Source organism: Aythya ferina (assembly GCF_964211825.1).
Source record: "Aythya ferina genome assembly, chromosome: 1".
NCBI classification, from domain to species: domain Eukaryota; kingdom Metazoa; phylum Chordata; class Aves; order Anseriformes; family Anatidae; genus Aythya; species Aythya ferina.
In genome coordinates this window covers 7,767,421-7,784,056 of record NC_140296.1, presented here as the reverse complement: position 1 = coordinate 7,784,056, position 16,636 = coordinate 7,767,421, and the positions used below count along the sequence as shown (strand labels likewise).

Sequence of the window (16,636 nt, the reverse complement as noted above, 5' to 3'; positions counted from 1 at the left end):
AAGTCTGACTTAATAAAAGTTAACAAGCAAAAACAGTCATTGTCCTGCAGTGTTGAACGTCTTAGGAAAATTCATTAATAACCTTACCATTTATTTAAAAAACCTCCCCCTTTCAGGATAAGATTGAATTTTAAAAATATTCCTGTTAGAATGTGTCTTTATTATTCTTAGAAAAGCATTAATCCTCTGCAGATGATGTATAATTGACAGATTTTTCAGATTGTTTTTTCAAGTTCTTCTCCTTTTCTCCTTAGAATTTTCAGTAAGTCACATCACTTCTCCAACTCTCCTTCTTTCTACTACCCTAGAAATACTGGAAGAATATATACACGCAACTTGAGACGATAAAGCTAACACTGTGTTTTGACTTAGAAATTTATTCTCAATTCATAAGATCAGTTTTTTCAGTTTTATTCATATTGCTTTGTATGCACTACCCCCCTTGACTCTTCCCCAAGCATTCATCTGTACTGGAAAGTTTATCAAAATAGCTTTTACAAGTTAGCTCCCTGCACCAGCAGGTTCTTATCCTGCAACCAAAACACCCACACAAGCTTTTAATCAATAGACTAGCCCCCCCCAAGAGCTATGCTGCCTAATTTCCATGTATTCACAAGTCACCACTATTTTTACCCATCAGCTGAAGATGACCTGTACTTCCCCAACTTTGACTTCCATCAGCACAAAGCAGCACCTTTTCCTTTCGTGCTGCTTCCTGCAGATGTCAGGCTGTTGCCATCTGCTGGCTTGAGCATCTCTGCTCACCCAACTGCTTTTACACAGACAACTGCCAAACCTCTCAGATGATCCAGGAACCAGCCTGCCACATTCTGTTTTGAAAATACTTTCAAGTTAAGGTTAAGAAGCAGACCAGGAGCAAATCGAAGCACATGCTGCTAACACAGTGAACTAACTGCTGGGCAGATTTCTCCTGGCAACTCAGGAAAGACAGCCCAACTCCTGACCTGCAGGATCCAGCTAATCCATACCACGTATATACACATTCTTTGCGACAGAGTGCAGAAACTTAAGATACACACTGCTGCAAAGTCTTACCAAACTCTCTCAAAGCTCACTCAGTCTTGGACCAAAGGATCAGACTTGTTGCTGAAGTGAGAGGGCAGCTGTGCTGTAACTCACTGAGCAGCTGAAGGTCTGTGCATTGTAATCCTGACATAAGACAGGGTCTTCATGCTGAATAAGCTCACTCCAGTGTCTGGTGCTGGACCTAAATAAAGCTATGTTCTACAGTTCTGCTTTGTGGGACAACTCACTACTTAAGCACATGGTGGTTATTTCACTGAATTCAAGTAATGACAACACACGCCAGGCTTATTTCACACAAATAACTTACCTGCTGCTTCTACGTTTGCACGTTACTGTTCATTTTAAGTTCACTTTCTATATCAACAATGATTTGTAGCAAGGCAGAACAAATGAAAGTCCTTGGTCCAATTAAAGAGAGATTAGATAAGGCTGAGCTAAAAAAAAATACTGCAGTTATTAAACTCCAATACTATTAGGAAGTACAACTCAAGCATCTTTTGTTCCATGTCTGTCTGCAAGAGGGGAAAGCATCTTTTCCTATTTAACCTTTCTGATTAGCCTGCTGGTCAGAAATCGTTGAGAAAAACAACATAAGACACGTGCCTCATCTGTCTTTTATGGAAAAAATTAAACATCTAACATTGAAATTTGATTATTTTCCTGCAGAAAGCCAGAGTGCACAAGACTGCATGAAGCATTCAATTTTCCTAACCTACAAAGTTATATACCAAAATCTTCTCAGTGCAGACAGCTTAGTGCACAACAGACAAAAACATTGGGGGAAAAATTACAATAGGTGAACACATCAGCAACCTTTGGTGAGGCAGGTTGAGGCTATCCAGTGGGCTACTGTGCAGAACTGATTCAAAAGCCCTTCAAATCATTCCCATTCCTCAGAAACTGGAAGATCTAGATAGTAATATTCAAATATAAATGTTTTCCTGAATGATAGATAATACTCTGTACATAAAGGATTTACAAGTTTACTTATGATGCAACCTGTTGGTCTGTTCCCACAAAACTGAGAAATATCCCAGTGCTTTAGGAAGTCTGCCTCTCAGTCATGAGAGGGAGAGAAGTACAGGAACTAAAGCTTCCCTCTGCCAGTTTTAGCGACCATGGTGACTGTAGTAGCACAATTCTCCACCGTGATTCTGAACTATGCTGCAGACCAACTCATTGCCAGTCCCTTTTTCTCCTTCTTCCCTCCACCTATCAAACCTGGCTAACCTCTACAGGTAAACTGCCTTACTGTCCTGGTTTCAGTTTGGACAGAATTAATTTTCCTCCTAGTAGCCGGTAGAATGCTATGTTTTGGCTTCAGATGAGAAGAGTGCTAATAACACTCTGTTTTAATTGTTGCAGAGCAGTGCTTACACCAAGCCAAGGACGTTTCAGCTTCTCACTCTGTCCTGCCAACAGGCAGGCTAGGGGTGCAGCAAGAGCTCGGAGGGGACAGACCCAGAGCAGCTGACCCAAACTGGCCAAAGAGGTATTCCATCCCATCAGAGGTCATGCTAAACAATATATAATATATATATATATACACACACACAATAAACAAACAATAGATAGGGGTGGCTAGCCAGGATAGGAGGGCTGGACTGTTCGGGGTTAGGCTGGGCATCAGTCAGCAGGTGGTGAGCAACTGCATTGTGCATCACTTGTTTCATGTACATTAGTAGTAGTACTATTATTGATATTATTTTCCTGTCTTAATAAACTGTTTTTATCTCAACTCACAGGCTGCACTTTCCCATTTTTCTCCCCCCTTCCAGAGAGGGAGGGGGGAGGGTTGGCGAGCGGCTGTGTGGTGTTCAGCTGCCAGCCAGGTTAAACCACAACACTTACGTTCATAAGAAGTCAAACCACAGACACATGCAAAATCCCAGACAGCACAGACAAGTCCAGACTTCTTCACAAAAATCATAAGTACCTATTACTCAACTGAACAGCAAAAACTCTTACTGCTAGATGATGGGGCTTCTTACCTTGTAGTAACTTGTCTTTGCATGAATAAGACATAACATGAATAGCAAAGAAAACCTCATGTTTGTAAAGCAAATGGATGTCACAGCTACCAGTTATTGCCAAGACATTTAAAGAACTTAGAAGAATCCAGTACTGCAAAATGAAAGTCAGGAACATCCCAAGCAATGCCTCCTCCCAAGAGTAAGGGCTGTCTGAAGATGTATGAAGTCGGAACGAAGAAGCACATGAACCACTATGAAATTGTGAAATGGGAGGTTCAAGCACAAAGGGAAAGTTGTAGCCCAGGAACAGCAGATGGAGCTGTCGTGTAGTCAAAGCACTACAGGATCGCACATGAGAGCTGCCTGGTCTCATTCAGCAGGTGGTTTCTTCCCCCGCCTTTTTTTTTTTTTTTAAAAAAAGGCAAGAACATTAAAAAAGCTCCGTGTAAAGTGCACCTCTAACACACACTAACTCTGATCGCCCATTCAGATTTTATTAAGATGTTGAACCAGAAAAATTCTTTTCTACTCCTATGCCCAAAAGGAACAGGCATGACAAAAGCAATTTGACTTTCACAATCACACTCAATTGGACACAACAGACCATACCAGCAAAATAAAAGTTTAATATATGGGTACAATACCTTAATTGCTGGTTAACAGTAACATTAGTTATGGTACACCATCATACATGATTTTTTTTTTTTTATTAGTTTTCATTATTACGATTACTGCCAGCAGGTCAGCAGCAACTACAAGGCCCAGAGCAGCCAATTTGGCCCTGATTTGAGCAGGTCGCAGGGCCAATCCATGCTGCATTCAGAGCTCCGTTCCAAACTACTCCAGGATTTATCCAAAGCAGTTACACAGCCTAAAATTTTAAGCTTCTGTAAATGCTACCTGGCAGATTTGGTTAGAATTAAGAAAATAGCCTTTAGCAACAACACAACAGCAGCCTCTTACAAATGGAGCTATGATGTACACACAACACCATCTCTGTCACAGAATCAGATGTTGTGATCAAAGGAAAGACTAAAATAGAAAGAGGAGGAGGAGTGGAAGCAATAAGTTATAAGTTTAAGGCAAGGTTTTGTCACCTGAGGTAGGCAGGATGTGAAAACTTTGGAGAGCTACATCTCAGAGGCAAAGAAAGCAAAAGCAACATTTCAGTTCCACATACTGAAACCAGGTTGACAGGGGTTTTTGTAAGAAGTGGAATCTCCCTGTATTTCCCCCCACTTTGTCCTAGAGGCTGGTGAGAGCTTCAGACTGAAGCCTTGAGCCAGCAGCTTTCATTCTTCAGCACAGAGACTTTCTACAGTGCAGCTCAGGATGAAGAGCTCTCTCCGGACTGGCGTCTGCCTCTCTGCCTTCCGCTCCAAGCATGTGGCACAGTTTTGACCTTACCTTGTACATGCACCTGTCATGTGCTTATGTTGACCTCTCAAAGATGACTTACCTCCTTTATGTGATTTTTTTTTGTCGTTGTTTTATTTTAGATGTACTTCCCAAAACAAGCTGCCCTGCTATACACATCTCCCTCAGGGAGGAGACAAAAAAGGCACAGCAGCTGTTTTTTATTGTACAGCTGTTTGTCTGCTTAATGCTCTCCTGGAAATATTCTGAACCCATGGTACCAAGTGAAGTACAAAGACAAAACAGGACACGTGGGCTAAAACCCACTTCCTTCTCAGCAGCACCTTAAGATCATTAAGGACTACAGGGACAGGACAGCACCACTAAGTCTTTTCCAAAAGGAGCTGATTCATAGGGTAGCATCTAACAAAACACATTTAATGTCATCCAGGGTGGTAAATCTAACTGATGGCTTTATGCTTTTGAGATTCTGGAAAGACTGAAAGCATCAAAGCCTTCATAGAGTCACACAATGTTTTGGGCTGGAAGGGACCTGAAAGCCCATCCATTTCCAACCCCCTGCCATGGGCAGGGATTCCTCCCACCAGACCAGGCTGCCCAAAGCCCCATCACCCTGGCCTTGAACACCTCCAGGGATGGGGCATCCACAGCTTCTCTGGGCAGCCTGTGCCAGGGCCTCACTGCCCTCTGAGTGAAGAATTTCCTCCTAACATTCAATCCCCATCTCCCTTCTTTTAGTCTAAAACCATTCCCCCTTGTCCTATCATTATCTGATTGAATAAAGAATTACTCTCCATCTTTTTTGTAAGATGCTTTTAAGTACTGAAAGGCTGCAATGAGGTCTCCCTGGAACCTTTGGCTCATGTTGATCAGTTCATCCACCAGAACCCCTAAGTCCTTCTCTGCAGGGCTGCTCTGAAAGGGTTCTTCTCCCAGTCTGTGCTTATGTCTGGGATTGCTGAACCCAGGTGCAGCACCCTGCATTTAGACTTGTTGAACCTTGTTAGATTCACATGGGCCCTGTTCAGGTCCCTTTGGATGGCATCCCTTCCTTCTGGCCTAACAACTGCACCACTCAGCTTGGCGTCACCTCATTTTAACATTGTTTCATAGCTTTTTCCCAAACTTGGTTATCCCATTTGAGATTGAGTCAGTTATTTTACTGGTGAAAAGCCAGAGGATTAAGAGGCATGCTCCACCCTCTAAGAGTTCATGGAGTTGTTTTGAGTGCTCATCCTGTCTGAATTATTTCCTGAGGACAGGAAGATGCAGGATGGTCTGAGGATATCCTCCTGCATGAACGGCAGCATGGGCACTAGCCTCCCTGGGATTTCACTGGTGTGTTTCTATTCAAGGCTTTACTCCTGGCAGGCTGTGGGGCTCCTGTCCAGTTCGCTGGCCCTATTAGCTTTGTTTCCTCTTCTAATCTTTGCTTCCTCCATCTGAGTTGAATGTTCACAAGGGCAGAGACTGCCTTGCCATCTTTGTACGGCATCATATTCAAAGACACCCCAAATTTTCCTACAAGTGCTGCTTGTATACATAGTCAAGCTCAAAAACCATGGCAGCACAAGAGTACCACCAGAAATATGTGCTCACACACTACTTACCTCCCCATAGCAGTGGAGACATGGGAGCAGAAATGGAACTTAAATAAAACATCACTTAAAAACTACATCTCCCTAACATTATTCCCATTGCTTTGCTTCCTCCTGTTGTGCGTTTTCTATATGACAGCCTTTGAGGCTTCATCTCATTCACTGCTGGGCAGATTCTCTCAGCTCCCAACAGGCTTATTGACTTAAAACTACTAGCTTTATTTCCTTATCTTTTTCACCTTAAATGCATGGAATGAGGTATTCAACAGCTGAGTTCTGCATTCCTTGCTCAGCAGACTGATACTGGTGCAAGGGACAGCTGAGACTGAAGACTAGCACCAGTCCATCAAAACACCTAATCGTTGGACGCTCAGTGGAAGAGCATGCAGATTGGAACTGCATCTTCTTGCATCAGGCTACATTGACCCTTTAATCTGAAAGTCCTAAAAATAAACAAAATTGCATTTCAGAGACAGAATCTTGATGCCATTGTAATCTTTTGTATTCCCCATAATTCAGAAGTCTCATAGCAATTCAGAGGTTTTGGTCCATGGCTTTAGTTTTATCTCATTTATCACACTTAACATGACACAGACATAACACACAAGCTTTCTGATTATTAATTCCAGCTTCCATTTTACTAGTGGTGGTCTAGAAAACCACTTTGTGATTTTTCCATTGCTACAGTTAGCTCTCAGTCCAAGAAACTCCTCAAAAGCAGATCCAGACTTAAGATCCTTGGATTGGAAGGATCTCCATTGTGATTATGTCCTTGTGAACACATTACCCTTTGACTGTAATCATGAGTTGTGTATTTTGCTGAAGCTTCCTTTACACTGCAGGAACTGTCTCATCTGCTCTAGGGAGGCTGCAACTGTTTAAGGAAGTCTGCTTTTGGCACTCATTTATCACTTCAGTGATTAAAAAGAAGTGACAAGCAGAGTCTCAGACAGGAACTGTACCCCCTGCCCTGTGTTGCACAGCTTGGACGAAGCACTTAGATGAAACAGACCAAAGAACATTTAAACAGCTACAGGATATGCTGTAGGGAAGTACCAGGTTACTCAGGTCAGCCCTCATTAGAAATAAACAGTTCCCAAACGCTACATGATGAGGGGTTATTTTTATGTTAGAAACCAGAGCAACCAAAGAGAACACAAACAAATTGGTTTTGACTTCCACAAACCATTAGTAGCATCTTACCATAACCCAAACTCCAGATGCCCCAATCACGTAAAGAAGAACACCACAGTCACGCTTAGGCTTGGACTATTTGGGTGAGAAATCCTCCAGTAGTGAGTCAGGACATAATTTGTTCCCGTTTCTGAGAGGTCCCAGGCCCCCCACAATTTTCTGCCCCAGACTCTACAATGGCAAAGCTCCAGCAGAAGGGAGAGGATGTGATGAGAACAGCTTGGTTCAGCTTTCCTGCTGAAGCCTTAACCAAGCTCTCAATTGCACCCACACCCCGCTCTTCTCAAAGCAGTGGGGGCTTGTGCTGCTGATAATCAGTCAGCTACGTGAATTTAAACAAGCTGGCGATAACACACTGATGCTTCCAGTTAAGGCACCAATATCCTGGAGAAATTCTTCCACAGGACAAGGGATGGAGCAAGGAGTAGGGAACAAACAGGTCAGGGCTATATTACCCAAAGCATGTGATTTCATAAAGCACTATGATGCACAACACCAGCACAAATGAAGTTACTCTGGTGAAAGATCTCTCAGACCCATAACAGGCAAAGGTCTCTCATTTTTTTCCCCCCATCTGCCTGCCAGATGATTACAAATCCATCACAGTTGGAGGACTGACTGCAGAGGGAAAGAAGTTGTACAGAGCCTCTCAATATGTCCCCGATTAAGCAGTACATGACACTGGATATCCAGTTTTGCTGAGAACACCCGATACCTTGAATACAGATAATCATTTAAACAAAGCCTTCCAAAAATAAATTCAAGACTATTTTGATTTGGTCAAACTAGAACACCTCTACCCCTCCTCCAAGAGAGCTAGAACTTTAAAAAAAAAAAAACAAAAAAAAAATATTTGGCAGTTTATAAAGTTCAACTCAAGCTACAACTGTTTTACCTCCCAAACTTGCAGAGCAGCAAAGTGCCGCTCAGTCACTACTGAGTATCTTGAGCAGGGAAGGAAGAAGCATTTTGGAAAACAAAGCACGAAAGCCACAGTTAGTCATACAGCCCTTGTGCAATACCAAAATGCCACAAGCAATTGCTCCTCCGGCAAGCTTGCAACACATCTGGACAGAAGAAATGCCTACCTGCTGGGCTCCGATACACTGGTAGAGGGGCTGATGGGGAGATAGCTGCAGTCAGGGAATTCACACCTTTGGCTCTCTGCAGGTCAATAGGTTTCCTATAAACTGCTCTACTTCCGAGCAGAAACACACGGGTCTCTTGTTCCAGCTGTTACAGAAGTGCTCCAGTAGCTGAGAAGGTCTACCAAGCAGATGAATACTTACCAAGTCTCTACACCAGTAGAATTAACTCCCACAATTGACCTGGGCTGATGCTTTTCTCATGGCAAAGACATGTCTTTCCCTTCTAAACAGATGCCCCCAGATTTTAGCTGAAAAATATTTTTCTATTTCCACTTTTATTTCTCAAAAAGAGGCAAACATCTTTTTACAAACTACTCCATTAAGAGCAGACCCTGAACCAGAGACATTTGCAAAAAGCAACTTGCCATCAGCCTGTAGGACAGGAGCCTCTGCTTATGAGTTGAAGGAACTCTGCATTTTACCCCGGTAACTGTGACTTGAAGGATTGAAAACTGTACATTTGTAGGTGGTCAGCTATTTATCACCGTGCAGGGAAGAGTGGAGAAAAGCCAGCATTTCCAGAGCAGCACGTGGTTTTGAAGAGCTTTTGTTCAAAGACTCCATTTTCGGGTAGCCAGGCAGTAAGGAGAAGCAAGCTGCTGGTTTGAGGCATAAATCAAACGTTTTGTTAATGCTAGTTTTGCTTTCACCCACTTCCTTTAATTCAGCCTGGCCTCAGTCCAAGTCCAGCTGAAGTCAAAGAGTTCAATACCCACCACTTTCTGTTCCTGTTGTCTCGATGGGAAGTTCCTGCATGCAAACTACCATCTCAGCCTACCTCCTACCTTCTCAGTTCCTTTGTTGATGCTTTTAGAAAGTTTTTGTTGCATCACTTTGAAGAAGAAAAAGACAAAGACAAATTTACTCTTTAGAAGTGGAATAAATTAACCAGAAATGAAAGGAGATGCACCAAGTGAGTCCATATCAGCAGTCAGAGGTAGAAGCTACAGCAGTGTACTACAGCTCCCTGCGAACTCACACCCCATGCAGGCAGGCCCTTAGCTTCAGAGGAGAGGAGGGTGGCCAGCAATCTCTTTGATCTTGCTCCACCATCACCTTTTCCAGGTGAGGTGATCTTCACCTAAACCACTCTCAGCCAGGCTGATGCAAGGATGAGCTTGTATTTAAGGTTTATACTGTGACCAAGTAACTGAATAAAGGAAACATCTGTTAAGTCACTCTGACAATAGAAACAACAGCCCAGAAGAGTGCACGTTTTTTTGCTCACTGTATGCATTTAGAGAGCTGTCACCACAGTGCAGCACCACTTAGAGTACCAATGCCACTTGGCAGTAGCACTGAGGACCAGCTTTGCCACGTATGTTAGGGCTGAACCAAGCCTAGGGGTCAGTGCCGAAAAATTTAAAGAAAGAAAATTAACTCCTTACTCCACAGGCAAGGAAGACTGTCTACAAACTGTTCTGAAAAGAAACAGCATTCCCATTCTTCCATGCACGTTTAATTCTGACTTCAAGGGCCTACAAAACAAAAAAGTTAATCATTTTACAAGTGTATGGAAGATCACTGACTGCAGCCTGGTTTTCCCATTAATTTCTCACCAACGTTCACTGCCTTAGCTATAAAAACCTACGTATTCCAGAACATATGAAGTAAAGAAAGTTAAGGTGTTTCTTCAGTTTTTGAAGACTTAAAGAAATAATCTAATCTAGTGCCAGAAGTAATCTACTCTCTCACCTGTTCGGCATATGTTACAAATTATCTGTACTGTCTCTGACTATGCTTTTGGCTGTTTTGATGGCCTTGATCTCTTCAAAGTATCCATGCAGAACACATGAGCATTGAATTCTGCTTTGAACTTCATTTCCACCCCCCTCTCCCTCAAAAGCAAGAAACACAGCTGGCATCTCAGGCAATGGGTGCAAGTCAAAGTAACTTTAACAAAGCTAACAGAATTTTTTTCTGCTGCTTGCTACTTCAGCCAAGTGCCATTTTGTTTAGTCTTTAGTTCTTCGGATTTTATTTAATAAAAAGCCTTACGGAAGTATTTCAGCCTTTCTTACTGCAGCTTTTTAATGGTTAAAGCTAGAGATAAAAGTGCCTATTTTCAGAGAGAGCAGTGATTATTGATGCTTTTTGTAGCCTTCAGAATTAACTTCTCACTCAAAGGAAGAGACTGCAAGTTGTGAGGAAATTAAGTGTTTCCTGCTTAATTTGAGAAGCTGATGCCTGCATTGTGACCCACAGATAAGCAGTGCATAAAAATAAAAATGCACTGACGAGCTTTAACAAGTACTTCCCTGCTTTCCTGTCCACTGAATAAGAGCTATTGTTTTGCTTATAGAGCTGGTTTATAGCTTACAGCTGGTGTTTTAAATCACACTATGATATCACAGAGCAAGAGCTGCCAAGTACTCTTGAACTCCTTGATGAGTAAAACATATACGCCAAGTAATTCACCTCAAAGACAAACATCAGCATCACTTCTCTGACCACTAGACATAACTACTAATGGGTACCAAGGGGCCACGTAAAAAGCACTTTGTTTTTCCAGTCTGGCAACACAATGCAAGAGCACCTTCCACTTCTGGTGAAGGAAAAAACAAACCCTTCTTAACCATTCCTGCCACATGTTACTATTCTGAGACACCACCCTGAGTCACCATAAGCTGCCAAAAAATTTACTAACCACAATTAAAGCTGTTAAACCAGATTGAAATCAGCAGCTTTATAAGGAAATTTGAGGTCTAAAGATAAAAATTACGCCATTAGCATTACAGCAACTTGTACAGCACCAGTGTATGTACATATGAATATACTTCGTGCCACTCATTTGCACACAATATTCAAAAAAACTTTAAAAGACTGTATTAAACTGGATTAAAAGATAGCTTGTTCCTTAATTGTAAGCTTCCTTCTTGCGGATACAGCAGATGCAACATTCAATGCAAAACTGCACCTTTGGTTTGCATTCAATCAAGATAGCACTGTCAGAGAGGTGATCCAGTCTCTTGACCTCACTTCCCTTACACTGCTCATTCATACAGTTACCTGAAGGCCTTTTTTCTTTTTTTTGCTGTAGCACTGATATTCAGAGTAGAAAAATTCTAGGATTCACAGGTTTCCTCTACATTGATCCTTCCCATAAAACAGAAAGTACTGCATCAGTTCTTCTTCCTTCGCTGATAGGTGTTCTTTTGCCTGTTGCTGTCCTTCTCAACTTTTATTTTCTTACTTGAAAATTTGCATTCAAGTTTTCACACACTTTCTAAATTTGCTTCTGATTTTTGCACCTTCAGTCAAAGCTTTCATTTTCTATGCCTCAAAACTTCAGTCTGTAACACAAAATAGGGCATTAAAGAAACATGACAGAGCTAGAAGAGATCAAATTGCATTACTTCTCAAACTTTAGGAGCTTCCTTTTACATATACACAATGTGAAGCACGGATAAGTTTTAGAGCACAGAGACTTGCATATGAGTTTGCTAAGCTATGACATAGTGAGATGTGTATGACATCTACAAAGTGATTAAAAGCAACCAGAGCTCATCTTCTGGAAACGGCCACATCAGTAACGTGTTAGTTCCAAAGATAATCAGTTGAAGGACCAAGCTCAGTAACTCGCTGAACAAGAGTTTATTTGTACACGGTCACTGGTTCTTAGACCAATTCACGACTGTTTACAGAGTGAGTGACGTGCACACAAAGTGGGATTGTGCAGAAGAGCCCCACAACCACGTTAAGTCTTGCACAACCACCAATTATCATACAGAGTGAAGAGACATCACTGTTTTCTGAGGAGGCAGGCTATCACCGAGAAGCCTTTAACGCAGCTCTGCATTTAGAGCAACACAAACTTTTTGTTGTTGTTGTTTTCCCCCCAACACTAGTGATTGAAGACAGGAATGATGCAGATGCAAGACAAGGCTCCCTAAAGGTCAGAAAAAGCAGCCTGACTCCAGACACTCCCCACTGTGGGATTATTTCTACTTGGGTAAAGAGGAGACAGCCCTCAGGTGCCTCAAAGCCCTTTCTGTCAATTGTCATTGTGGTCACTGACACAGCTGCTTACAGAGGCCATTCAGAGCAGTCTTGTGCTTGCAGCTCCATACATCCTACACATCTCAGTGAAGGTCAGTTTTACATGGATTGATTTAACACACAAGCCTCAAGTCTGAGAGCAAGATACAAAAGCAGAAGCAAGCACGATCTTGTCTACAGAAGTCACACCAGGCAATCATGAGAGCTAAAAAAGGGACTAACTCCCCCACAACAGGTATGGTTTGCTGGTATAAGGATGTGGGTGATGGCAGTTCCTCCTACAAGGGCTGTGTACCAGCCCATGGCAGCATCAGGTACCTTTAGATCAGGTAATGTCACTTACGCATTAGAGAAGTAGAGAGCTTAAAGGCAACCTTTACTTACTGAAGGGGAAAAGAGTCACACCCCTGTCCTGGTTTCAGTTAGAACAGAATTAATTTTCTTCCTGGTAGCTGGTGGAATGCTGTGTTTTGGCTTAGGATGAGAAGAGTGCTGATAACACCCCGATGTTTTAATTGTTGCAGAGCAGTGCTTATACCAAGCCAAGGACACCTCAGCCTTTTGCTCTGTCCTGCCAACAGGCAGGCTGGGGGTGCAGTAAGAGCTGGGAGGGGACAGACCCAGGACAGGTGACCCAAACTAGCCAAAGGGGTATTCCATACCATCTGACGTCATGCTAAACAATATATAGGGGTGGCTAGCCGGGGGAGGGGGCCGGACTGCTCGGGGTTAGGCTGGGCATCGGTCAGCGGGTGGTGAGCAATTGCATTGTGCATCACTTGTTTGTACATATTATTATTACTTTCCTATTATCACCATTGTAACATTATTGTTATTATTGTTATTATTATTTTGTTATTATTATTTTCCTGTCTTATTAAACTGTCTTTATCTCAACTCACGGGCTTCACTTTCCATTTCTCTCCCCCGTCCCAGAGAGGGAGGGGGGAGGGTGAGCGAACGGCTGCGTGGTGTTTAGCTGCCAGCCGGGTTAAACCACGACAACCCCCAAGCCAAAATAATATGGAACACTAAGGACAAACAGTTCAGTACATCTGACACGCAAGCTGAGGTCCCAGTCACACTGACATGGGCATCATGTGACTTATTTCTCCAGTTCTAGACTTTAGTCCTGCTGTCAGGGGTGTCAGGCACTTAAAGTGGCAAACAGAAGGAAGTTTAACCTAAACTACTCTCAAGCTGAACTCTGACCCTGTTTCTCCCCCGTTTTTTCTGAAAGCAGACACATACCAGACTCATCACAGACTCAGACGTCAGTAAGTGCTGATGCTGACCCCTCAAGCAATGTTCTAGGTCTCCAGGCTTCCATGCCAAGCAGCTCTGCTTAGAGACTGTAACTCCACAAGGAAATTCCCAGCTTTTGCAATTCTGTTCTGTAATGTACAACGTTAATGAACTGTTCACTGTGCTTAAGAGATAACTTTCTAAGCAACGGGATTCATGCAAGCTATCTATCTAGATTATTCAAAATTGTCTTTCATGGAAGTATTGAATATTTAAAGACTATTCAAATAATTTTGCTTTTTAACAGAAGTGTGTTTCCTTTGTGACAGCATAATAGTTTGCCATATTGCAAAAACATTTTTATATTGTTATTTTTAATATAAAACAATAACAGAAAAGCTATAATCAAAACAGCAACTTCAACTATGAAAGAACAGAGGCTGATGATTCAAGCCCTAAGCAACTTTCATGTAAACAAACATCATCAGCCCTCAGAGGTGGCAAAGTATCACCACCCCTATTTAATATGGTAATCACAGTATTTATGTTCCACTACAGAATCATAATGTAATTACAAATTCCCAGACAGCTGTGCTCAGCACACGATTCATAAAGGCTGGAGAGCTGCCTGTTAGTTCTGCACACCATGCCACTGATAAACAAAAGTTTTACGCCTCTGTGTGATTAGACCTTTTATGCTAGCCCTACATCTTTCAGGTGACAGGCAACAACATCCAAATCTGATGATAGGAAAACACCCAAAAACCCAAAACGTGAATAGGCACACATCTCCCACCATGTACTGTGATATTTGTAAGCCTTTGGGCAGCAAAGGTGAGGATTTCAGAACCTGTCAGCAGGATCCAATTGCCACAGCAGGTACTCACAGCCAACAGGATTTGCTTGAGGTAATGGAAGAAGAAAAACAAGGATGAAGTTGAAGAGAATGAGATCTGGCATCACCTTTACAACAGTGCCACTGGGATTTCCCCTTCCCTCCTCTCAAAATTTATCTACCTCCCCAAATCCACAGATCCCAGGCACATGGCAGCTCCAAAAGGAGACAACTCCAAAATGGGATGAAGACAGAGGTGTGAACATGGTGACAGAGGGCGGATCAGGCCACAGGATGACTACCACTGATACGATGGCAGCAATGCATAACAGCCAGCGTGCTACAACTGGGTGTCACACAGCAAGATACACCACAGAGCTGATATCCTGGCCAACACCAACACGCACTGCAGAAGGCATCTGCAGTATGAGGTAAAGGGCTAGCAGGAAAGCTGGTGGAGGGACCCAAGCCTCCAATCACTCCCTGAGCAACTTGAAAGTGTTTATTAGGTAGAGATGTTCTCAACCCTCAGGAATTCCATAGATTTTACAGGCAAACCCCTGGAAGAAGACCACTCACAAGCAGAAACAGACCACAGCAGTATAATCTCAGTGCATGGATGCACGCTTAAATGCACCACACTCACCTCTCAACTCTAACAAGGAGAACTTTGACTCTAAAATTATCTTGTATCTAATTCAGGATGACCTTACGCAGCTTACCTGTTTTCTTCAACTCTGTTCTCTCTGAAAGCATACCCCTCCCATTTTCATCTTCCCATGAAGACTTCACCATCTCCAACACCGAGATGTTCAATCCCCACGCCACCACACAAGATGTGGTGCCTGTGCATTAAACATCTTCCTCCCACAGCTCTCCCATTTAGACCAAGGCATAAGACTCAGAACCAGGCTGCACGCTGCCTCCAGCCGGAGCCAGACAGTGCCAGAAATGTCTTCTCCTCTCACTACGCCTCCAGGCAAGAGGATCCATTACCTCCCCAGCAAAGTCTGGGATAGCGAAGGTCAAGATGCAAACCTTCCATGACACATCAGGAGAAACTGGTTACTGCTTTGGGAAAACTGAAGGGGAAAAAAAATGATTTTGAGGCTTCTGCAAGGGGACTGCACCAGTGCTTATCAAAATCATGGTCTGCACACATGCTATGGATTTCACAAACACACTGAGAACTGTTAAAACCACCAGCAAAATAAAGCTAAGGTTAGTAACAGAAATCTGATTCCTATTTTAAAGAAACAAGTAATTCAGGGGATGTATGCAGGTATCACTGGAGGTGCAGCTGACCAAGCCACAGCAAGGCAGGCACCTTGTGGCTGCAGCCAGCTGCTTCACCTACAGCAGGAGCACGGAAAAAGAGCCTTACCTGAGGAATTCAGCACCGCAGCACCCAGAAAGCTACAAAAACATGCTAATTAGCTAGATTAGGCACCGAAGAGCAGCAAACACCCCTCGATCCCCATGGAAACGACCCGCCTGAGGACCCAGCCCTCTGCCAAGCCCCGCCAGGCTTTCCCTCAGCCAGCACAGCACCCGGGCAGGGAGAGAATGGATATTTAACTGCAAAACCCGCAGCTCCTACCTGCTGCGAGAGGTAACGCGTCAGGTAAGGGGCTGGAGACGGCGGCGGGGCACCCCGGCGGCGGCGGGGCGCCAGTAAGGCACTGAGCTGGCCGAGAAGAAGGAGAAACAGCAGGAGGGGGAGGAGGAGGCGCGGCATGGCGAGGCCTTGGGGTGCTGCCCGCTGCCCCGCCGCTTTATGGCGGCCCCACCGCCCCCTCCCCGGCCGGTGCCGGCAGGAGCCGGCGAAGGGGTGTGTCCACGCCTGCGCCCCGCGCGGGGCGCTCTGAGGGACGGTGCCGGAAGGGGAGGAGTTTCCGCTTCTGTGGGCGGGCGCTGAGGGGGTTGGACGGTTGCGATTGGTTGAGATGAATGCGGACGGCGCGCGCGCCCTCTCGCGGTTGGCCGGCCGCGGTGGCGGGCGTGAAGTGGGAGGGGCTCGGTGGCGCGTGAGGCCGGCACCCTCGCATTTCATTGGGTGGAGCTGGGGGAGGTCTCAGGCCGCGCTGCGTCGCCATTGGCTGAGCGCCTCCTCGTCTCCGCCCTTAGCAACGGCCCTTGGCAACCACCCGCACTTCCGCCTTCTTCTCAGGGGCCGCGCCAGGCCCTGAGGCGGCGGGGACCGGGCCGAGGCCCCCGCGG

The 16,636-nt window shown here is 44.1% G+C and overlaps 1 protein-coding gene and 1 long non-coding RNA gene across 5 annotated transcripts in view; both read right to left on the bottom strand.

The window, feature by feature from the left end:
- Positions 1 to 16,278, bottom strand: part of PRCP (prolylcarboxypeptidase) — a 43,910-nt gene extending 27,632 nt beyond the window's left edge. For 2 of the 4 annotated variants that reach the window (XM_084511668.1, XM_084511669.1), the window contains exon 1: positions 16,017 to 16,277. In XM_084511668.1, the coding sequence (XP_084367794.1) occupies positions 16,017 to 16,154 (138 nt within the window). In that variant the 5' untranslated portion in view covers positions 16,155 to 16,277. Of the gene's footprint in view, positions 1 to 1,354; positions 1,482 to 16,016 lie in introns of all 4 variants that reach the window. The other 2 variants (XM_084511670.1, XM_084511667.1) reach the window with 2 other exon arrangements.
- On the bottom strand, positions 11,517 to 15,680 carry LOC311433007. Its single transcript, XR_014690501.1, has 2 exons — positions 15,139 to 15,680; positions 11,517 to 11,630 (listed from the first exon to the last, which is right to left on the bottom strand). It is a non-coding gene; the product is annotated as an uncharacterized lncRNA (long non-coding RNA).
- Positions 16,279 to 16,636: the final 358 nt, after the last annotated feature.